The 23,641-nt window shown below is 36.5% G+C and overlaps 4 protein-coding genes across 10 annotated transcripts in view; 3 read left to right on the top strand and 1 right to left on the bottom strand.

The window, feature by feature from the left end:
- LOC105565793 overlaps window positions 1-2,022 on the top strand; it is a 5,043-nt gene extending 3,021 nt beyond the window's left edge. For 3 of the 4 annotated variants that reach the window (XM_012019278.1, XM_012019279.1, XM_012019277.1), the window contains exons 5-8: window positions 388-604; window positions 728-968; window positions 1,045-1,241; window positions 1,594-2,022. In XM_012019278.1, the coding sequence (XP_011874668.1) occupies window positions 388-604; window positions 728-968; window positions 1,045-1,241; window positions 1,594-1,724 (786 nt within the window). In that variant the 3' untranslated portion in view covers window positions 1,725-2,022. Of the gene's footprint in view, window positions 1-387; window positions 605-727; window positions 969-1,044; window positions 1,246-1,593 lie in introns of all 4 variants that reach the window. The other variant, XM_012019280.1, reaches the window with a different exon arrangement.
- Window positions 2,023-4,886: 2,864 nt separating this feature from the next.
- Window positions 4,887-12,657, top strand: LOC105565792. The gene is made up of 8 exons (XM_012019276.1): window positions 4,887-5,147; window positions 7,711-7,881; window positions 8,660-8,857; window positions 9,178-9,282; window positions 10,294-10,510; window positions 10,630-10,870; window positions 11,102-11,298; window positions 11,986-12,657. Exons 2-8 carry the CDS (start codon window positions 7,771-7,773, stop codon window positions 12,114-12,116), a joined length of 1,200 nt encoding a protein of 399 aa, XP_011874666.1. The 5' UTR covers window positions 4,887-5,147; window positions 7,711-7,770; the 3' UTR covers window positions 12,117-12,657.
- A 4,739-nt stretch (window positions 12,658-17,396) lies between these two features.
- LOC105565790 (tRNA (adenine(58)-N(1))-methyltransferase catalytic subunit TRMT61A) lies at window positions 17,397-19,636 on the top strand. 4 transcript variants are annotated; one of them, XM_012019273.1, is made up of 5 exons: window positions 17,397-17,531; window positions 17,706-18,105; window positions 18,176-18,448; window positions 18,686-18,855; window positions 19,194-19,636. In XM_012019273.1, the coding sequence occupies exons 2-5, from the start codon at window positions 17,751-17,753 to the stop codon at window positions 19,335-19,337; spliced, it is 942 nt and encodes a 313-aa protein (XP_011874663.1). In that variant the 5' UTR covers window positions 17,397-17,531; window positions 17,706-17,750; the 3' UTR covers window positions 19,338-19,636. The 4 variants fall into 4 exon arrangements, with proteins under 4 accessions (XP_011874663.1, XP_011874662.1, XP_011874661.1 ...); XM_012019272.1 differs by having other exon boundaries at window positions 17,397-17,578; XM_012019274.1 differs by having other exon boundaries at window positions 17,400-17,468.
- A 28-nt stretch (window positions 19,637-19,664) lies between these two features.
- LOC105565791 (tubulin gamma-1 chain) lies at window positions 19,665-22,561 on the bottom strand. Its single transcript, XM_012019275.1, has 8 exons — window positions 22,376-22,561; window positions 21,908-22,110; window positions 21,676-21,822; window positions 21,409-21,545; window positions 21,024-21,330; window positions 20,390-20,521; window positions 19,977-20,159; window positions 19,665-19,886 (listed from the first exon to the last, which is right to left on the bottom strand). Exons 1-8 carry the CDS (start codon window positions 22,422-22,424, stop codon window positions 19,683-19,685), a joined length of 1,362 nt encoding a protein of 453 aa, XP_011874665.1. The 5' UTR covers window positions 22,425-22,561; the 3' UTR covers window positions 19,665-19,682.
- Between the last annotated feature and the right edge of the window lie 1,080 nt (window positions 22,562-23,641).

Here is a 23,641-nt window from a genome sequence, read left to right as displayed (position 1 = left end):
ACCATCGTTCAAATATCTGATATTCGGCGAACCGTTGGTCCGATCGTTTGCGCCATAAGACTTTTTGTTAGAACTCGTCGAGAACTGCCTAGAACTCCAATCAGAACTACTCGGAACTCTGAAAAATTTTTCGACCTCTGGACTTAGAAATTTTTCGATCGACGTTCAAATATCTGATATTTAGCGAACCGTTGGTCCGATCGTTTTGCGCCATAAGAATTTTTGTTAGAACTCTATCGTTAGAAATTAGAACGGTTCGCCGAATATCAGATATTTGAACGATGGTCGAATAATTTCTACATGATATATTTTATTACTCTTGTATCTTTTTATTTAGTTGTTTGATTTTATTTTATTTCCATGATGTCCACTTAATGACAAACACAGGAAATCCTGGGTCACAATGAAGATGCCTTCAGGGATACTTTAAACCATTGGTACCTCGTGAGCGCTCATGTAATCGAGACAGGTTACAGAGAGGAGAAGTTTACGTCGTTGAGCTATGCCGGTTTCCTGCCGGGTTACACAATGGGCTACAATCATCACGGTTTTGTTTACAGTACCAACACCCTCTGCGCTGCAGTCCTGCGATCCGGCAAGACTCGTGAGTTTTATTATATTTTTTCATTGAGTACCAAGTATCTTCACAATTTAATCGTTAGTTCTTTGAAATGTAAACTTATTGAGGGAAAAATTGTATCGATGAACTGTTCTTCTCGTTATATAGCACGGTCTTTTCTGACGAGAGCTCTGCTGGGCGTGGAGAATTTTGTGCAAGCACAACAGACGCTGAGGAACGAGGGTTGTGGCGCAGCGGACGGTTTCTCGGTGAACATGACGTTCCTTGCGCAGGAAGGCGACCGGATGTTTCACAACGCCGAAGTGGGTCCGGTTGAGTTGGACTCCAATCGATCACGGCTCAACATTCTGACTGTCAGTCCGGGCGTGAATACGTCGCATTGCAACACGTACATACCCATATTGCACATAAGTTTACATGCATAAGACAGAGCAGTTTTTATATAATGTATACCTCGGTTTCAGATATCTACGTTTAAAGGTGGCGGAAGTGGACGAAAGTATTCTAGAGGGCAGTATCAGGAGAATGGAAGCGATTTCGAAGCATCCGCCAGTGAAATGTCGTCAAGATGTAATTGATATACTTAGCGATCAAACGGGCGAGAATTATAGGATCTATCGAGAATTTGGCGGTGACGAAAAAGTAAAAACGATCGCCACTGGTATGTCAACATGAAAAAATATCGAATATTTGTGTTCTCTTTTACTTAGTTTTTCTTTTTATTTTCCTTCAGCTAAAATTAACAACGTGTCTACTGATTAATATGAATAAGTTTTGTCTGAACCATTTTTTGATTTGCCTAATACTTTTTAAGAATTTCCTGTTGTTATATCCAGAAATGGAAACTAATTAAAATCCCAGCACACGTTTTCTTGATGAATCACAACTTGCTTACAAGTAGAATCATGAGATTAACGTATGACTATTCTGAATACAAGGAAAAGAATACACGAGAAGAAATTGCGCAAGATTTCGCAAGAACTATTTACAAATCTACGGCTTATTTATTTTAGGTATCTTTGACTGCATTGAGCGTACATGGTCCATCTATACAGATATCCCGCAGGTCAACGAGCCGATTCTGATAATACCTATGCAACTTCGAGACTTTGCGACTCCGCAACACGGCAAAACAAAAAAATAACGTTTTTTCTGTCTCTTATATCATGATTAAATAAGCTATTGAATTAAACCTATTTGTGACACACTAACTTGGTCATTATGGTAAAATACAATGTAGTTGCTCCTGATTCACAACAACTCAGAGAAGTAAAAAAACGTTGAAGATAATTTATCCGTCGTTTAATGGTGCGGATATATTATTCTATTTGTATAAGAAGCATAGTTCAACAATTAAGAGAATTATAACCCGAATTACAACACTGGGGTCCAAATTAATTTTCAGAGATAATTACATGAATAAAATAAAAGAATAAGAATAATTTGTCCACAACTAGTTAATTTATTAAAATTTAGTACACCGTGTAAATTTCTAACTTAATTTAATAAAACTTCGTGGATGTAAGATTCACAAATAAAGTTTCCTGCCAGTTGGGTCGACAAAAAACACTTTAGATAATGTTAACTATTCACTGGCGACATAAATCTCTTATCTCCGTTAATTTAATAACTTTTAACTTTTAATTTACTTTTTTTCAAGTTAGCCATGCCATAAACAAAGGCGTCGCGGAAATCTGCACACCTGCCTATATTGGTAGTTCCTGTGTTCCAAAGTTTACTGCGTTTAAAATGTTCAGTATACATGGTCGATTCAGAAAGTATCGGGACTGATTTTTTCTAGTCAAAGAGAAGGGGTGGGAAATGGTCTCCATGGGCAGGGACGTTGGTGGGGAATGTCAGGTATACGACGCGACCCAGCTCAGTTGCCGCTGGTTGCCGCTGAGGCTTTGCAGAGTGTGGGGCACGCCTGGAGTGAGCAGTTGTTTTGTGGTGTCGTCAGGAATCAAGATTCAGCGCACGATTGATCAGCGGTACGCGACTAAGTTTTTGGTGAAACTGAAACACTAAGACTGGTCAATCAGAGTCCAAAAGACAAGAGCCTTAGCACCGGATTTTTTAGTTTTTTGTTTTTCAGAAATTTCAAATGTCTCAGATTTTTCAGAAAAACTCCGGTGCTAATACTCTTACCTTTTGGGCTCTGATCGACGTCTTAGTGTTTCAGTTTCTCCCAAAACTTGATCGAATACCGCTGTTCAATCGTGCGCCACATGTTGATTTCTGACGACACCACAAAACAACTACTCACTCCAGGCATGATCCACACTCTGCAAAGGTTCAGAGGCAATATTGAGCCTGGTCGCGTCGTATACCTGACATTCCCCACCAACGTCCCTACCCATGGAGACCTGCCCCACCCCTTCCCCATGACTAGAAAAAATCAGTCCCGATACTTTCTGGACCGACCATGTACGTTACGAGCACTATAGATCTTCAGCGCTGACAATAAATTTTGGAACACAACCATTATATGTATGGAGCTTTAGTTCGCGAACTCATAAGAATTTGTTCACATAAGAAACGAGCCATATTCCGTGTAGTATGATTCATTGTTTAAACGCTAGTCGTCAAATTCGACGCAATTTATGTGATCGCGAGTCTCTGACATTTTGTGTAAAAATGAAACGAATTTCAATTTCAACTTTTTAATTTCTTTTTATTGTTAACTTAACTTTTGATGCAATTAATTTTATTACGGGTTAACTTGAACCTTAATTAAGTTAAACTTTCAAAGCTCTCTCTCTGTTAACTTTAACTTAATTTAGTTTTAAAAAAAGACACCTTACCTAACCCTGGTCATAACTGATTATCTCATTCTCTTGGGCATTTTAACTTACTGCACGCAGTTACGTAATGCAAAATCCACGCGTAGGATAAGGAAAACAAAAGCACATAACTTACTCACATTTTTACAACGCGAGCAGCAAGATCTTTAAACTGTCGTAACCTTTTGTTGGAAGCCATGCAAAATGGACGATAATTGATTTAACTCATAGAAAGACAAGAATTTGGAAGCCGCACAAGTTCCAATGGATCATGAGATAACTTACAGCTCGGACTTTGCACCAATGCCATTGTAATTACGAAAATATAAGTATATAATATAACATTGAACTTTCCTAGCGGTCCAGATAAAACTTTACGAATATTGAATCCTGTCCATGAATCGGTTGGAGACTGTTTAGTTTAAATAGATTGTCTTTATTTATACTACAAGTTATTGATATATTTATAAATTAATGGGGATTTTGTTTATTTTTCATCTCGAGTACATTTTGTTAAATCCTTAAGGTTTCTCCATGCGTAACAAAACTATCTGAGCTACATAATTATTTCTGTAATAGTCATGTATATTTTCTCTCATGGATTTATTTCATGAAAATCGTTGATAGTCATTTTGAGGACAATGATGAGCCTCGACACTTCCAGATTTAGCAACAAATATGCGCGTGTTAAGTTTCTGGATGTTCCTTGAATGCGATATTCGCGAGCGAGAACCTTGGATGAGATTTTTCTGCAGAACACGACTTATTCGGATCTAGGTGCATTGTTACAAAAATCTCCGAGACTATAAATGGAGCTGTCTTATTTTCTAGCGTTGCCATTTATGACAATGGTATGTACGTATAAATGATGTATAAATATTTTTCACACGTTTTCCCCCCTCATTATTCATCGTAATTACAAGGTACAAGAACCAAAAGATAAAGGATAAGGTTTAGATGTCTAAGAAGAGATTTATTGTAAATTGAAAGAGTACCAACTTTGTATTATCTTGCAAATTATGTTCTTATCAGAAGAATCTCCACAGAAAATTTTTGCTAGAAAGAGATAGAACCTAATGGTTGTTTAACATAACTGAATGTGATAAGAAAAATATTAATATACGTGTCACTATTTCATTATTATCTCTTAACGATGTGATTTTATTTCATGTAATTTCGTTGTGACAAAACATATGCTCCCATACTCAACTAATTTAATATTTTTTTAAAAAACATTTATTTGATCAGAAAGCGATACATATCTTTAAAGTGGATATCTACGCTTTTTTATTGTTTTTATCGTTTTTGTCTAGGGCCAAATTTGATCCAAACAAAGTGATGACAACTAATATAGGCTTTCATTAAGCTTTTCTTCTCTTCAAGTGCTTGTCAGCGGCCTCCCACCTTCTGGATTTGCCTTCGAAATCATCTCAAGGTAATGGGCGATGACATACGCTACTCTGTGATACGTATAAATATCCTTATTTTGTTTGCATTGTCAGTTTAGTCATGGTAAGTGAGCGCCGTTCGTGCAGAGTTATGTATGTGAACGTAAAGCGATAATGTAGCGCTATAAAAGCCAGATAAGAGACATACGTGAGTCTTCCTACTCGCGAAGACTGCGAAAGCTATCAGTCGTGTGTCGATCGTTACCGGCACGTGCAGTTGTTAGATAAGAGATATCGGATCTGCAAGTGGTGACGCGTTTAATATCGCGATCGTGCTCCATTCGCAATTTTCTCTATCCGTGATCTCTCATTGACGCGGTGTGCCGAAAAAATCAGGTAAGTGCGTGTCATTGAATTTACCTTCTTCCGTTCCTCTTCTCTACTATTCTTTTTTATAAGAATCGCAAATAGAATTACCATGTGCTTTATTATTTCCACAAAATTGGATACATGTATGTCGAAGTTACGTGAACCGGTAATTTTTGTATTATTGATTCCCTGACGGAAATATTTTGCTGAAGGACTATGACATCCGTGAAAAGTGAAATAGAAGTTATTGAAAAATTACTGAATGTATCTCAAAATTAATCATATTTTCCGTATGAAATTTATAGTGCTATGAAATATGAGAAAAGATAAAGTATACCGTATATATTTTTTTATCAGTTCCGGCACGAAGTATTAAGGCACACGACCTCCATAAACCAGCCTTTACCGTAAATGTAAAATAATTATAAAATTTATTGAATTTAACTAGAAACTATGACACTTTTTAGTGACAAATTTTTTATATAAATTTTTATTTTATATAAATTTGTATATGAATTTTTACTGAAATATTAATAAAATGATAATGTCCACACAGCAAAAAATGTCACAAACATATCTGGGAGATATCTAAATATTATAATATCTATTACAAAAACTATTTAGATATCGCTTGGATATCTGAGAGATGTCTCCAGATTCTAAAAAGTCACGATTGTTTTATTTAAGAAATTATATCTGATTTTATATCAAAAATCCCAGTGCCATTAACTTGACGTCAATTTGATGGTGTCGATGTCGATTTGACATCGTTTCGACATCGATCGACAAGCCATTTCTCACTGGGATTAGATATTTATATTTTAGTGAAATTAGATTGTACGCATTACAGAATAGGCAATGGAATAAATAAAAAATATATTTTTTTTATCAGTTCCGGCACGAAGTATTAAAGAACACGACCTCCATAAACCAGCCTTTACTTTTTTATACTATTGTTGTAAACTCATATTTATCTTTTTCATTTTTTTATCGTACTATTTCTTTTTCTATTATATAAGTTTAGAAAACTTATTTTGAGGAAAGTTAAATAATAAATAATAATTTAAAAACAAAACAAATATGAAAAATAAATATATAAACAATAATTTTTTAAAAGACGTCAGAAATGTGCTATCCTTAAAATATTCAAGATATATTATCTACGATGTCTCAAAGATGACCAGTGAAATAATATCTGATTGAAGTCTCACAATCACATATATTTTGCTGTGTGGGTGAAATTAATTAAGGATGTTCTGGCGCTAACGTTATAACATTGAGAATACGTCGAAAATTTTATAGATTATTTATATTTATTATCTGAATACGCGTACAAAATCTAAAGCCGAATCTCTAATCGTTTCGTGAGTTATTTAACTTTTAATTTTGCATGAGTTCTCATGGAGTAACAGCATAATTTCATTTATATAAACGAAATTAGAAAGAAACAACACTGACAATATTTAGAAACTTTTTGTGTGTAAATAAAATACCGAGAAACGTTTTCGAAAAAAGTTCATATCGCAAAATTCTGAAAACGAGTTATGATGCACACATCGACTGTCAACTTACAGTTGTTTCCAGATGAAATTCACATCCAAAAGATTCTTGCCGAAAATCACAAAATTTACAAAATATGCAAATATATATTATTTTGCAGTGCAAAATATCATGTTAACTAGCCTTTTAAACGATATGAACACATGTAGTGCATATCTTAAACATTAAAAATTTAGAATTTCATCAATTTTAAATTCAAGTAACTCTTGTCTGGGTTTGTATAGCCAGAACATCCTTACGAAAGATTTTCAAATATATTTCAACAAAATTTTATTATATTTTCAGTAAGATATTTCAGTATTTACTTGAAGTTTTTAAGTAACCCAGTGAGAAATGATTCGTCGATCGATGTCGAAACGACGTCGAATCGACATCGACACCGTCGAATTGATGTCGATTCGACATCATTTCGACGTCGATCGACGAATCATTTCTCGCTGGGAAGTGTATAACATCAGGTGTTTTTTCCATCGAACTTCTCATTAATAGAAATCAGTAAGAAACCAGTCGCATAAAACTGAAACCAGATTGTCAAAGTTGTCATTTCAAAGAAAGAGGCAAACATGACGCAGGTAGATGTGAAATACTTCGCAGCGAGATGAATACGGGCATTAATTGATTTAGTAGCTCAATCGATACGTCAAATATGTGAATATAATTACACACATACGCGCACGCGTTTTTCTAGTTTCTAGTACATGCACTAAATAAATGGCACATGTTACGAAACATTTTTATCACTTATGTAGTAAAACAGTATGTAATGTATACTGCATAAAATTGCATTGCAAATGAAGGCACCTGTTACGAAACATTTGCAACGTGATAAAGGCATCTGTTATGCAACATTTGTATCATTCTTATATAGTGCGGTTTTTTTATTTAAATATTTGCCACGTGCGAGATGACTAATGTATGATACATTACGATCATTTCCCGTTTCGAATACTGATTTAACTTGCCGTTCTATCTCATCTTATCCCAGTTGAAATAATGTTTTGTAAAGTGCAATATTCTGTGCCATATCCAGGGCAAATAATAGAAAAAAGGAAGAAGAAGAAATAGCATCTTTATTCTTCACGACAGAGACATGGCAACTACTGAAACGTGCAAGACTAAGTCGACCAAGAGTATAGGTCGCAGAAATGTCATTCCCATAATCCATGTACGAGGAACACACTACGATATCGGCTTGGACATTGTAAGGATCAGACAATATTTTATCTAATAAAGAGATGATAATGTATATTTGACGACGATATAGATTTTGTGAATGCACGATGCGTTCTCCAAAGCAAGCGTTTTGCCTCTCCTTAAGATTTTTTAGAGTTCGAGAATCACAAGCGTTTGATTCCATTTTTTAAGTGTGAATAACAGTTATTTCTATATACATATAATAATTGTCTTACTTTAATATTTAGAATAATAAGTCATTTTAGTGTAATAATTATCGTATTTTAATTCAGCAAATAGATATTTTTATTCACTTGATTTCCTTCGATAAGTCTATCATTTTGAGTGATATCAGTCAAGCACGTTCTTATTATAAATATTATTTTCGTTTTTTTTGCATTCTTTAAATAAAAAGAAGGTGTTTATGAGAAACACATACTTGTTAGCGACCGATGTAATTTATAGTGACACTTGCGTTTGCAAAGCGCACATGTAAATTATGCTCGCCACAGCTTGCGACACAGTTATCTCGTATCTAATCCGGAGGAACGAACTTGGATATATCACACGCGATTTAAGAAGGTGCATAACTAATCTGATCGGTGCAAGTGTTAGGCGATGTGACATGCCTGTAGTAAGAAAAGGAGAACGGTCATTGGTGTGACATTTATTCGGATTAAATTCTTGTTGTTCTACATAAAGTTATCACGCGGCATTGGTCAATGTATCGCGTCGTGTGCGTTTGATTAATTTTTACATTCACAAAATACATTCCCTAAGTTTTCTGTTCTTTTTTTCTGCATTAGGGACGTACTTTCGCCAAAATGATCCAAGATTTTGTGGACGTCTATCCACCGCTGAACGAGATCTACTTGCCGCTGTTCGCGACTGAGCAGGGCAAGAAGGTTTACAATGAAACTCTTGACACAGTTAAGAAACAATTTCCGCAGTACTTGAAGGAAATCGAGGGAACGGCGGATGGTGCAAATGTGCCGTTCCACAAGGTACAAAAAATTTTATACAAAAAGGAATGGAAGAATGTTAATTATATCATCAAAGATATAAATAATTAATTATTAATAGGAAAGACTGATAGAGATATCAAAATTTATTATTTCTCCCATCTTTAATAAAAAAAAACCTTTAATAATCAAATCAAGTCTTTCTTGAGCTATGCAAATTTCTCTCAGTTTTCTTACGCACCAGGATAAATAGTATTGAAATAATAAAATGAAAATAACCGAATAAAAATTAAATATTTTGATAAGAATTTTGGTTTGAAGGGTTTTGAATTAAACTAAGGCATGATACGTGATTGTTTTAGCTGTTTCTAATGCATCTGGACGACATTATTACGACCGTTACCGGAAAACAAACAAATGCACTTCCAGTCGGTTGTACATCTATTATCTGCAACCAACCGGGACATGTAAGAGTGATAATAAGTCAAATTAAATTTTAGCATGTCTCATTACATACAATAAGTACTCTTTCTAAGGTGAGATATCGCGAAATTTAATCTAACGTTTCGTGTTATCTAAACATAACATGGAGATATATGGCAAACAACAGTGATGATTACAAATGATATTGTGCCAGATAACAAATGATAAAGTAAATGGAGAAATTCCAACTTTTTCGCGGAATAAATTCAGCCGGCGTATACTTTATTTTTCTTTGATATGTGATACAAAAATTGGCAATTATAGTAATTATGTTATATTTTGATGCATGTTTTTAAATTGCTATTGTGAAACGCGAAAGTTAGAAAAATATTATAAATATGGCCGGATAACACCAACTTCTTTTTCTATGAAAACTAATAATAATAATAATATCGTAATAAAAAGAGAATCACTTTAATTCAACTTTCTGCTGCGTATCTCTTTGGAAAATCACGATTATTGTCTTACGTAACTGAATACGAAACTGCAGATATTATCTCTGTGTGACATTATCATGTCGATAAAATATTCGCAAAGAAATCGTCAATATTTCCATATGATTACAAGTCCAAAGTTCATATACATAGCAAAATGTATACTCTACTTTTGTCTATATGATTATGCAGGATGGTGCACGTAAAACTATCATAAAACATAGTTTTACATAATAAATGATAAAAACGCATTGTCTAATTGAATACGGTACTGCGTCTAAAAGCGTAGAGGATTATGTATCAAATGGAATAGAAGTTTTTGATGGTTGTGATTCACTGAACTCATAGGTGCATGTGCAACATTATACGAAATATAACTTTAAATATATACTTTGCGTTTGGGACCGGTTTTTCTGCCGCTTTGTATTCTTTCACTCTATTTATATTATATATGTATAATACTTGATTACATCTCGCATATATTTTATTACTCGTGTGTCTTTTTGCTTATATGTTTAATTTTATTTTGTTTCCATGATGCCCACGTAATGAAATGCACAGGAAATCCTGGGTCACAATGAAGATGCCGTCAAGGATACCTTAAATCATTGGTACCTCGTGAGCGCTCATGTAATCGAGACAGGTTACAGAGAGGAGAAGTTCACATCGTTGAGCTATGCCGGTTTCCTGCCGGGTTACACAATGGGCTACAATCATCACGGTCTTGTTTATAGCATCAACACCCTCAGCGCGGAAGTCCTGCGATCCGGCAAGACTCGTGAGTTTTATCTTTTCATTGGGTACCAAGTATCTTCGCAAGTTAATCGTTAGTTCTTTGAAATGTAAGCTTATTGGGAGCAAATTGCATCGATGAACTGTTCTTCTCGTTATACATAGCACGGTATTTTCTGACGCGAGCTCTGCTGGGCGTGGGGAATTTTGTGCAAGCACAACAGACGCTGAGGAACGAGGGTTACGGCGCAGCGGAGGGCTTCTCGGTGAACATGACGTTCCTTGCGCAGGAAGGCGACCGGATGTTTCACAACGCAGAAGTGGGTCCGGTTGAGGTGGGCGCCAATCGATCACAGCTCAACATTCTGACCGTCAGTCCGGGCGAGAATACATCGCATTGCAACAAGTACGTGCCCACATTGCACATAAATTTACATGCCTAAGACAGAGCATTCCGTTTGCGAGATGACGCATATATTTATCTTTCTTATTTGTTCAAGACCATTCTTTCGCCTACTCCTGTCCCTTTTCAATCCGATAATAGCGCAGTGTAGGCCATTGAAGTAATCGAATAATGTGCATGTGGTCATATACTGCATATTTATGTTTTGTTTTTATATGTATACCTCGGTTTCAGATATCTACGTTTAAAGGTGGCGGAAGTGGAGGGTAGTATTATAGAGAGCAGTATCAGGAGAATGGAAGCGATTTCGAAGCATCCGCCAGTGAAATGTCGCCAAGATGTAATTGATATACTTAGCGATCAAACGGGCGAGGATTATAGAATCTATCAAGAATTTGGCGGTGACGAAAGAATAAAAACGATTGCCACCGGTATGTCTACATGAAAAAATATCGAATATTTATGTTCTTTTTTATTTAGTTTTCTGTTCTTCTTTTCCTTCGGTTAAAATTGATAACATGTGATCATACTAGCAGGATCATCCAACAAAAGTACGTATACAGAGTGGCTCCTTTTAATCAATCCGGTTAAATATCTTAAAACATATATCTCACAAAGTATTAGTCAAATAATAATTTTTTAGACAAAAATTATTCATATTAATTAGTAGAATAAAAGAGTATAATAAACAGTAGAGGGTTCCATTAAAAAAATTTAAGATGACCTTTACGTTACTCGAAACCCTACAACTTTTGTCTAAAAAGTTTTCTTCTGGAACTTACACGTTTTGAGATATGTGAGTGGGCTGATTAAAAGGAGCCACCCTGTATATAGACTATGATGTATGTGTATACATCGATATATATTTACTAGAAACAAAAAGCATACGAGCGCGAGAAAGATTACATCATATTTATTTAAGAATTTCCTGTTTTTATATTCAGAAATGGAAACTGATTAAAATCTCAGTACACGTTTTTTTGATGAATCACAACTTGCTTAGTAGAATCACGAGATTAACGTATGACTATTCTGACTGCAAGTAAAAGAATACGTGAGAAAAAATTGCGCAAGATTTCGCAAGAACTATTTACAAATCTACGGCTTATTTATTTCAGGTATCTTCGACTGCAGTGAGCGTACATGGTCCATCTATACTGATATCCCGCAGGTCAACGAGCCGATTCTGATAATACCTATGCAACTTCAAGACTTTGCGGCTCCGCAATACGGCAAAACAACAAAATAACATCTTTTCGTCTCTTATGTCACGATTGAATAAGCTATTAAATTAAACCTATTTTTGACACACTAACTTGGTCATCATGGTAAAATACAATAATGTAGTTGCTAGAGCAGCTATGATTAATTTACAAGTCAGAGAATTAAAAACTGAAGATAAATTATCCATCGTTTAATGATGTGGACATATTAGTCTATTTGTATAACATAGTTCGACAATTAAGAGAATTATTATAACCCGAATTACACTGGGATCCGAGTTGATTTTCAGAAATGATTACACGAATAAAATAAAAGAATAAGAATAATTTGTCCATAACTGGCTAATTTATTAAAATTTAGTGCACTACTTTTGTTTTGACCAATTTCTGGTCCTTTTCAAGTAAACTAAATTAATGATATAAGTGTTTAACTGTAAGTGTCACAATTAATTTACAGTTCACTTGAAAAGGACCAGAAGTATTGGTCGACACGTTGTGTGCCAAATTTTAATAAATTAGCCAGTTGTGGTAAAAAAATTATTCTTATTTATTTATCACTGGCAAGTACAGAATAAATTTTTGTATGATTTATTATACACCTGCGTCCCAAACAATGATGTTTCTATGCAAAGACAGCTTTTTCCAATCAGCCACCAAACAATTAGGATATGAATGCAAATTTCTATTAAAATCTTGGATAAATACTAGTATCAAGATCTGCAAATCACACCAAGAACTTATTTTCCTATTACGCTGCAGAAGACGTGTTACTTCCATATGCATCAAAAACATAAGACTCAAGCTCTTCTTTCATAGTAAAAGCGCAAATTATACTTTTAATAATTTTATAAAACGTAGTTAACTAACTTTATTAATGCAAAGGTGATGGAAAATTACGTCTCGCATTCCGCAGACGTCTACGTTGGTATGCTTTTATCATGAAACTTCTATACGACAATGGAATACAAAGTGAAATGCTGAAATATAAACTATAAGTATAACTGCTATATAAAAATTTGCTGATAACCAAACTTGTAAGTACTCTTTTTGCTGACAAAATTTGTAGTAGATTGTTCTCGATATACTTGGTTGTCTATATCTTTTATTATAACTTTACACTTTTCTGGTTATAAATGAAATGATGCTTCTCTTTTAGAATTAAATTTTTATCCGATAAGAACAGACCAACTTGTAAAGACCCTCATCCACCACCCCCGCCGAATTCTTATCGGCGGTACTCTTTTTCTTTGCAATAAAATTGTGTTTTTACATTTTTATAACTTAATTAATTTTCATAAATGCAAACGAAAATCTATCGATTAACCGCGACGCGATTTTCTATGGGTTTAACTTTGAGTTTAACGCGCCCGCGGGATTTAATAGGGGTTTTACTCTCGCACATATGCGAGAATACATGTACATAGAAACATAACCCACCCGAATTGTAACAAATGAAAAGAAGTCGAAGTATATTTCGCACAACACCTCACTCCATCAGAGTGGCCAATATTGACCACTTGCCTCGTCGTATTCAGTCTTCCTTCGTCGGGCCAGATTGGACATACCTTTCGTTGCTCCTGGCCATATAGTCCGGTCATTTTGACCAGAGATCAGGAAGGAAGGAAACTCCTTCCATAGTCGATTATCGTCACCGACAAATATTTCGTACGGTTCGAATATACGAGTGTCGATCGTATCGGGAAATGCACGACAACGAGAAGTTAATTAAAGAAAAATATTAATTGAAAAACTTTACTGTATGTACGAATCAAATTTATTTTTACTTCCGTTATTTAGTCAAAAATATTGACCATCTCTTCGTAACTTGAACTTTAAATTCGAAATTCAAGTAGATATAGAAAAAAATTTACTTCGCGTCATATTTATTATTTTAATTACATTTCGCGATAAATAAAAATTTATACTATGGATGACATTAAATAATTAATAACTCTTTGAAAATTTGCTGAAAAATCCGATCGCGAAGACCGACCGCGAAAATACGAAGATGCGTGTGTAACTATGCATGTATTCATGCGAGACGCATCTTGAAAGTGTATCGCGAGATACACATACAGAATAAATGACGTGAGACCTACACACAGAAAAATATATACTACCTGCAAGAAAATATTATTTGTTCCAAGTATTTGATAAGTTTATATATCCGCAAATCTATCATGATGTCGTCGCAAGTGTTATATTTACTCAAAACATATTCTGGTTCTTATAAGTCTAGTACTTCAAACAAGAATACATAGAATTATTTGGAGCAAAACAATTTTGTTTCTTCTGATTTTATTAAAAGAAGCATACGGAATTATTCAATAAATTTTATAATTTTCTTCAAAGAAGAATAAATTCTTTCTTTTAGTATAAGATGGCAAGCTTTTCTAAGACTAGTAACAAGTATATCTCAAAATTATTATTAAGAAAATATTCTTTGTTGAAGCAAACGATTACTTAAACGGAATAAAATAAACTGAATTACTTTTCTTGACTGTACAATAATAATTTTCTGTGTGTAGAAACAAAAGAAACTTTCTGTACGATAGACCGACCGACAATTGAATATTCTAGTTAATCAATAATTTCAAATAATGTACGAAAATAACATTAAGTTTCAGCGTTCTCAACAAAATGTTAAAATCTCACGTCAATTATTTTATATAAATTTATATAAAAGTGCTAATGAAAAATGGATAGACTACAAGAGAAATAATCGGCATATTTTGCATGAAAATATGTGATGTGCTGCAACGAGACATACAACCCTTCACAGTTAAAATCGCGATCACTCTCTTTCGTTAGATAAAATATATAAAAATATATACGAAATTATGTTGTACTCTATCCATTTTTAAGGCAACGGATCTACGAGATAGACTAATTTATGATCTACAATCTACCATCTACGAAATGTAGATTCGTTGCCTCATTAAAAAAATTTTTTTACTCACCATCCGACGCGCAGCAGCGGAGTTTAACTACGTTGCGTCTGTAACAAAAAAAATAAGATTTACATTAAAATAGTGTTCAAGAAAACTAATAATAGTGCAAGGTATAATTCATATGCGTATCAAACTTTTAATTCGGCTTGATATGTTTACATGATTATTGCGCGAAAGGTGTTCCGTAAAAGGCGAGATCTTCACGAGAATAAACTTTTATAAAATCTCAAATTACTTCTCGTCCTTTAAGTATTATTTCGAATTTATGAAATTATGAAATAAAACGACGTAGAAAATTGCATGACGACCGATGGCCGGCATGCAATTTTCTACATTGGTCAATCAATTACTGGCGCTAAATGATTCTTTACGAAATAAAACGACTCAACAATAAACCGGGGAAAAGATTAATTTGACACAAAATGAAAAATAACATTTACCATAAAGTTGCTCCGCCGGCGCCCGATGCCTCTCCAAGGCCTGCTCCTCCTCTCAGATTGTCCTCTGGCACACTCGCGAAAACACAAAAATCGTTCGCGCGATTTTACACACTCCGGTAATGAAGCCCATGTGAGGGTATTCTGTTCCGTCAAGTTCGCCTACACTTCGAGTCGACGAGTAAGTTGAGACACACGGTATCTCAGGCACTTAGCGTAAGACGCTGCATGCATAGATTCTTATTGCGAGCCTCAAAAACTGCCAAATCTCCGTGTGACATTTAACGAATACCTGTTCCTCAGATGGGCTCTGAAAAGTCTTTGGTTCGATTAATTACACGGCACTCCCGAACGCGACGAGAAAGAAACTTTATGTTATACGCGCACTTCCGACGATTCATGCATTACTTTGCGCTTTCGATCTGAAAGTGTTAAAGTGTTTAAGTCGCACCGGCGAAAATTTTGAAGCACGACGTGAGAGAGATTCATCCGAGTTTGATTATTAAAAAGATATTATCACCAATAATTTACGTATGCAAATTCCCTTGTCGTATTTTGCTCTTCAACTCAGGCGCGATATTCACCATCGACAAATCGCCGTAGAAATCGACGATACGTTCACGGATCACACAAGCACTTAAACGCGATTGACAAACGTCAATAACTCGCGTGCGAGACGATCGCGTTGCGTAGGAAATGATCGCGTTACGAGGAGCGACACGACACTCGCGGAACGCACGCCTCGCTCGACCACGCTCGACTGAGCCTCGTCTTCTTCTTCTTCTCTGGTTATTGGCTCCCGGCTCACAGACACTGAGCCGACACGGCCACGTCGAACCAATAGACGGTATTGCTTGGAATGTAGTGAATTGATTGAACGATGCAATGACCCGGTAACCGGGCCACACTCGGGATGATGCAATCCCGCAGGATCAAAAACTTATCTTCCGTCGGAAGACGTGCGAACCGCTTGACGGCCCAGACGGAACTGACTGAGCCTCGTCGAAATGTTCGGCACAATAGATTGTTTTCGACCGAGGCGTTCGTGCTACGTCATTTCTTGGAAATCCACGGCGCTCGGTTAACGGCCGAGTTGTTTACCGTCGATTTCTTGGAATCCGTGCTCGGCGTACGGCGCTCGGCGAAAAAACAAGGTGACGCCGCGCGCGGGATTCCTCGCGCGGTTTGACAGTCGAATAAATCGATTATACTCGCGCCGCTCTGCATATCGTATTATTCTTTTTCGATACGCGTTCGCGACGAAGTACGGGAAGAAACCGCGATCGCTCCCCGCGAATAATTGGCGAACAATGTCATCGCGCGATCGCTGAATCCCCGGCGATTCGCCATCGGTGCTCGGTTACCGAGAGTAAAATTATACTTTTTCACTGCGATAATTACGAACGATAGCTGCTTCTTTGAAGGACGCTCGTGGCCGGACGCATCTCGTATCGTCCCGTTGAGTCTCCCGTCGCTTCGAGTTTAATTTGTTGGCTGTTGCTAGATTGAAAGCGCGAAATGATACACGAATTAATTCACGGAATATTGAATCACCCTCCTGTACGTATGTCGTTGGTCTAGTAAGATACAGAAATATGTGGAACGAAAACGGACGTAGTAGACGTCTACTGTGTCAGAGGGCGCATTTGTTTCTAAAGCCTCGTCTACATAGAAGTCGTAAAGTCGTAGTCGTAAGAATAGTCGACTATGATTGGTCAATTCTTATGTGTCTGACGGAATTGACCAATCGCAGTCGATTATTCTTACGACTACGACCATTGTAGACAGAACCGAGAATCATTGTAGCGGAGGCTTGATTGGTCAATTCTTATGTGCCTGACGGAATTGACCAATCGCAGTCGATTATTCTTACGACTACGACTCTACGACTCGCATTGTAGACCACGCATTTCCCTCTCTGCTTGCACCGTGCACTACGATATGTGTGTTTGTATCATTAAGGCGGTGTGACAGGTTTTCTAACCTTAAAGCACGTGTACCTTGGCGATAATCTCTGCTTTTATAGTTGCGAGCGGCGGCGACTTTTGTTTTTGTAAATTTTCCATTTTTATATACGAAACCACATCCATCAAGTAAATTGTAAATTGAGTGAAAATTTAAGTGAAATTCCTTAAATTAAGTATTTACTGTAAAATGTGCTGCAATTAACTGCTGTATTCTATAAGTTTTCGTTCGATTTTACACAGTCGATTTTTTGTTTTACTAGAATTAAACGTAAGCGAGACATAGCGATTCGAAGTCGACAAGAAAAATGAGTTTTAAAACCACCAAGGAAATTATCGAAGACGGCGATATCGTTGTTTTATATTTAAATCCGAGCAACATGCACTCGTTGGAAGTGAAAGAGAAAATTTTTAACAAGAAAGGCGAGCTCATAGACAATATGTTCCACACTACGTATGGTGCGTTAAGAGTCGTGTCGCTCATCGGACAAAAGTACGGCTCCAAAGTGAAGTTGAGTCGAGGCTGGGCATACGTGTTGCAGCCAACGCCAGAGCTCTGGACGTTGACGCTGCCGCATAGAACTCAAATTATCTATAGTCCAGATATAAGTCTCATTATACATTTAATGGAGCTCCGGCCGGGAAGTACAGTTATAGAGACAGGTATATTGTAGTCTTATTTAATACCAAGTAGACAACTTCATCCTTTTCAATCTATTTTCATCTATTTTAGGCACCGGCAGCGGCTCTTTGTCTCACTCGTTAATTCGAGCGATACGTCCAAGTGGTCATTTGTATACCTTTGATTTTCACGAACAACGTGTATCTATCGCCAGTACGGAATTTAAAAACCACGGCTTGAGCGATTTTGTAACTTTGAAGGAGAGAGACGTCTGCTTGGAAGGATTTGGAGACGAGTTAAGAGACAGAATTGACGCGGTGTTTCTAGATCTTCCACATCCATGGTTAGCTATAGAACACGCCATTGTTGCTTTAAAACAAACAGGTGAAAAACTTTTTTTTAAAATTTCTTATTTGTGATAAATTTTATTCTCTTAGGACATAAATTTTTTAATATCTGTGTAAAGATACATAATTGAAACGTGGAACATTAATATTATACATAAGCATGTTTAAAGATATGATATATACATAAGTACATATGTACGTTGTGTATAATTGTGCAAGGGTTGCATTCGTTATTACAGTACAATGCGTGTAATTTACAATTTTTATTCAATAGGTGGAAAACTCTGTTTCTTCTCTCCTTGCATTGAACAAGTTCAACGCACTTGCGCACAACTGATTTGTAAAGGGTTTATAGAATTACTCACGTACGAATGTTTGCAGAGAGAAATGAATGTTCAATACAAATCTCTACCAGTATTAGATCTGGAGTGTTTGAAATACAAGGTATACGGGAATTTTTATTGTTCAAAATCCGTTATTGCATATGAGATAAGTAAAGCTTGAAAAACATTAGATAATTGTACTTGCATATCTGATATGCATATGTCATCCCAGGCTTGTATACGTCAACGTAAATATCATATTGGCCTTGTTGAAATAATGAAATGCACAAAATGTAGGGTTGTGGTCTATTTAGCCGGTTTTTAATTTTTCTTGTAAAATCTTTTATTCTCTTGTTGAAATTATTAAGAAAAATTATGACCTTTTACAAAAGATATCGAATGAATGAATTTCAAAGACCGACTTGAATCAGATTGAACATTTTATTTATTCCGTTGTAGCAAGCGAACGAAGACATTGTACAAAAGGATGAAAAGGGAAAACAGGAAGAAAAACTTCTTACAGTTACTCACGCTCATTCATTGCCTGGCCATACAGGCTTTATTACAATTGCTGTTCTTCCTCCTAGCTACGCACGTAAATGAAAATTAATTTATAGACATTCAAGCAAAGGAACAAACGACTGAGGCGAAAACGTTAAGGTGCAATGCGCATTAAATATCGACTAATTTAAATGAAACTCGTGAACTACAATAGTTTGACACTCGTCTGCTGTCTCAAATGGAAATTCCACAATTTGTATTAGAGATAGACAGTCCGAATGAATTTCCGAACCATTTTTATCGATTGTGTCGACGTTTTTTTCCGAAATTAAATAGTATGACATCCTACAAAATGTACCATTGGTCGTAAATAAATATGTGGGTGTTGAAACATGAAAGAATGAACTCTGGAATGCTACAAAAAAATTTAATCATTCGTTAGTTATTTTATGTGTCTGGCTTGTTTGGATTCCAACTGAGATAATCAACTCGAGTCGCAGCCTGATACTCTTTCACCAAGTATTCTACAACCTCTCGTGAATTGTCTAGTTCATCAAGATTTTCCTCGAACATTTTTTCTTTGCGAAATTGCTCCAGAAACGCTTCGCGTTTTCGCAATTTATCATACTGTTGTAAGGCTCTATCAAATAGCTAAAACACATATTTATCAATATTTAAACTTGAATACCACAAAGTACACATATAATAGTAAAATTAAATTGTCGATAATAAAATACTCACCGACGATATATTGGTGTGATTAGCTAACATCAAGCCGGAAACGCGATGTGTACTTTGTATATACGGAGATTTTCTTGAAAGGGCTACTTGTATGCTAGCAGGTCCCCAAGGAATAAACTGCGCGAGTTTTCGCTCCCTGATCCTTTGTAAAGATTTGTGTACTTGTGTCGGATCTACCTCACCCTGTTAAAGATACATTAGTTGTTGTATACGTTTTCACACATTTTTCATCCTGATATACTCTGAATAATGTATAAGATGTGAAATGAGATAATATAAAGTAGTCTCACTTTTATTCTAACGTGTTTAAACATAAAATGAGATAGATTATCATGGATCAATTGATTAAAAGCACAATAAACTAAATGGATATGTAGGGAGCTCCTTAAAAAAAAAGAAAAGAAAATTCTTACCTGAATTATATTCAAAATGGATATATAACAATGAGATGCATTTCTGTCTAATGCTGTAGAGACCATCATATTTTTCGGTTGTAGTAATCTTCGCATTACATCCAAAACAGACGTCTTCCTCACGGATGCACCCTGTTTCCAATAACTTTTATGAAAAATGTCCGACTTGCTTTACAATTATTTCTCTTTCTTTTTTCTTTGCAAATGCATCAACATACATTTATATAATGTGCAATTACATATGTTTTCTCTAAATCCATACGTTTCATCGTTCTATGTGTTAAAAGTGTCAACTGTTACACATAGAAAATATTGAAAAGTAAATATCTTGAGACATTTCTTATTCAACACCAACGGAAAATAATGTATTCACTTTTCCATAACGTTATCTTGATTGCATTATTCATGCATTCAAGTAAAACGAGATCAAATAATGTGAAAAGAAAACGCAATTGTATTTTATAAACAGTCAACAATTGCACGTGTGTACAATCTGTGGATACGTGACAGCTACATTTAATAAGTGAAATTGAGCGAATTCAGCGATTACCTTTTCAGCTAAACATAATGTATGTACATTTCTTTTTTCTAACGTGTGCAATTAAATTTTACCCTTGTCAATTATTAGATATACCTCTTGATCCGTTGTCAATGGAGTATATCCAGTCATTAGGAAATGCAAGCGTGGAGTTGGTATAAGTGGTGCGATCAGACCAACCAAATCATTGTTCATGTACGAAGGGTATCTCAGAGTTGTCGTACTGACGGACATTATTGTTGAGACGAGCTTATTAATTTGTGTGAAGCTGGGATTCTGGATGTGCAATCTATCCGAAGCGATTCTGTTGAGAGCAGTATTGTCCAAGACCACCACGCAGTCTGCGCACTGAGTCAGCCTTTTCAGAGTCAACAACGAATTGTACGGCTGTACTACGACGTCGCTGTAACAAAGCGCATTCACGCGTACAACACGCACTGCAATGACGGAGAGTTTCCTCAAGAAACGGACGAGCGTTTACCTGATTTCATCCTGATTTGGAAAAACGCTGTACGTCTCGATTAATTTCTTGGGAAATCTATCGGCGAGAGATTCCAACATGAAAGATCCCATACCGGAGCCCGTACCTCCAGCAATGGAATGACATAAAACGAAACCCTGCGCAAATTCCATGGTTTCAAGAACTCGAGTTATACTTGGGGGAGAAACAGAGAAGCTCTCTCTTTCTTCTTATCACAGATCAGAATCGGATGTTACTAGAGGATAACGTGTAAGAATATATAATTACTTCTAAGCTGTCGCTACCGTCGGCCTCTCTATCCAAAATATCGAAGATTTCCTCCTGTAATTTTTCACCCTGGTGATATCCAGATGCCCAATTGTTTCCGGCTCCGCCGCCATGTTTCGATATATAGACATTTTCCGGATTGTACAGCTTTTAACAGAAAAAAAAGAAAAATGTTTCACGTCCAACGTCTCGAATGGCACAGATGTAATAGTACACGTATACTGTGCATTACCTTCGAGTACGAAGAATTCATGATGGTATGAATTACCCTTGGCTCCAAATCCAACAGTACAGCCCGCGGTATGTAATGTTCGTCATCCGACTGGTAAAAGAAAACGTCCTTCCTATCCATTCCCTCTGTCGCGTAGTCTTCCAAGATTCCTTCCGGGCTAATTCCATGCTCGGCGCAGAGTCTCTTCCAAAATTCGAATCCAACTACGAAGATTAACGCAATTTAATATATTTATAGTCCCGTAACGAGTATCGCAAAAGACGTTGCATAGAAAGCTATACGATGTTTGGAGCTTTCTAGATCTCCGACCAGGATTAGCTCCGAAATGGCTCGAGTTGAAGTAAACCGCGTAATTATCGAGCTTATGTTATTCTTTCGCCGCAATGTACGAATTAATATCGCTCTCTTAAATTTCTAGAAAAATTAAGAGAACGTTACTCTATAACGAGACATAATGCAACTATTTACTTTGATTGCCGCATTGGCCAAGCTGCAGAGTTATCATCTCGCACGGCATTTTGACGTTTAAATGCTTCGCCTCGGGAATCTAAGAGGAAAGAGGAGCAATAAGATTGGCGATTGTAAACAACGGGTACTCCGTCGAGCGCGACGGACTGAGATCTGAGAACTGAGACGAGCACGACGCGCGAGCCGGCGAACCACACGCCAGAGATGCCATCTGGGCACACGGGACTGATGGCGCCACTGGCGCCTCGTCACCATGCCAGAGACCCACTAATCAGAGTCTGGACATGCGGTGTCCGGTGTCTGATTGGTTCGCCATGTTTATGATTTTTCCCACTGAATTTTGAATTGACAATTTTAATCCACTTTTATAGTTTTACAAACGACAGGTTATCGTGATTGATGTTGATTCTTTTTATGCGTATCCCTTTGTCGAGGTGTTATTGCAAATGGTGCTGCACGTTCGCCCATTTTTGCAGCAAACAGCAAACTCGCACTGTTGAATGAGCGCTCAACGATTTCTTAATATGGATGCCTGTGTCCAGCAGAAGTTAGCGCTTGCTAAGCGCTTTGCGTACATTGGATTATACTTTCAGATCTGTGCTGAAATAGAGCTTTTCTTCTAGATCTATCCAATCAGCTTAAGTCCCAGTCTACAATAGAGATTTAAGCCCTAAGCCTTAAGAAATTGACTAATCACAGTCGCGCATTCTACTCATACTTGACCGTGATTGGCCAATTTCTTAAAGCTTAGGGCTTAAATCATCTATTGTAGACTGGGACTTAAGCGCTTATTAAGCGCTAACTTCTGGAGAACACAGCCATTGGCTGGATCTAAAAGTATAACCAATTATACTGAGCGCTCAGCCGCTCACTCAACAGTTGTGCCTGCTGAACGCGGCCATTAGTCCCAGTCTACAATAGAGATTTAAGCCCTAAGCCTTAAGAAATTGACTAATCACAGTCGCGCATTCTACTCATACTTGACCGTGATTGGCCAATTTCTTAAAGCTTAGGGCTTAAATCATCTATTGTAGACTGGGACTTATATCAGAGAGAAGCCTGAGAGATGTCACGGCCCCGTTTTTCGTGATACGCGAATGCGATACGCCCTCTGTGGACATTGAAAACGTGGACATTGAACTACGTAGCCAATTTGCACATTTTGCTAAGTGGGTAACGCAGATTTGCACAATTTTAGCCCCGTCCCGCGCTATGGTTAGATCCCATGCAATGATCTTGTACTTAAAATAATCTTAAGTACAAGAG

The sequence above is a fragment of the Vollenhovia emeryi genome, unplaced genomic scaffold, assembly GCF_000949405.1.
Source record: "Vollenhovia emeryi isolate VEMERY1.0 unplaced genomic scaffold, V.emery_V1.0 DF939149.1, whole genome shotgun sequence".
Classification (NCBI taxonomy): domain Eukaryota; kingdom Metazoa; phylum Arthropoda; class Insecta; order Hymenoptera; family Formicidae; genus Vollenhovia; species Vollenhovia emeryi.
This window is presented reverse-complemented; position numbering and strand designations above follow the sequence as displayed.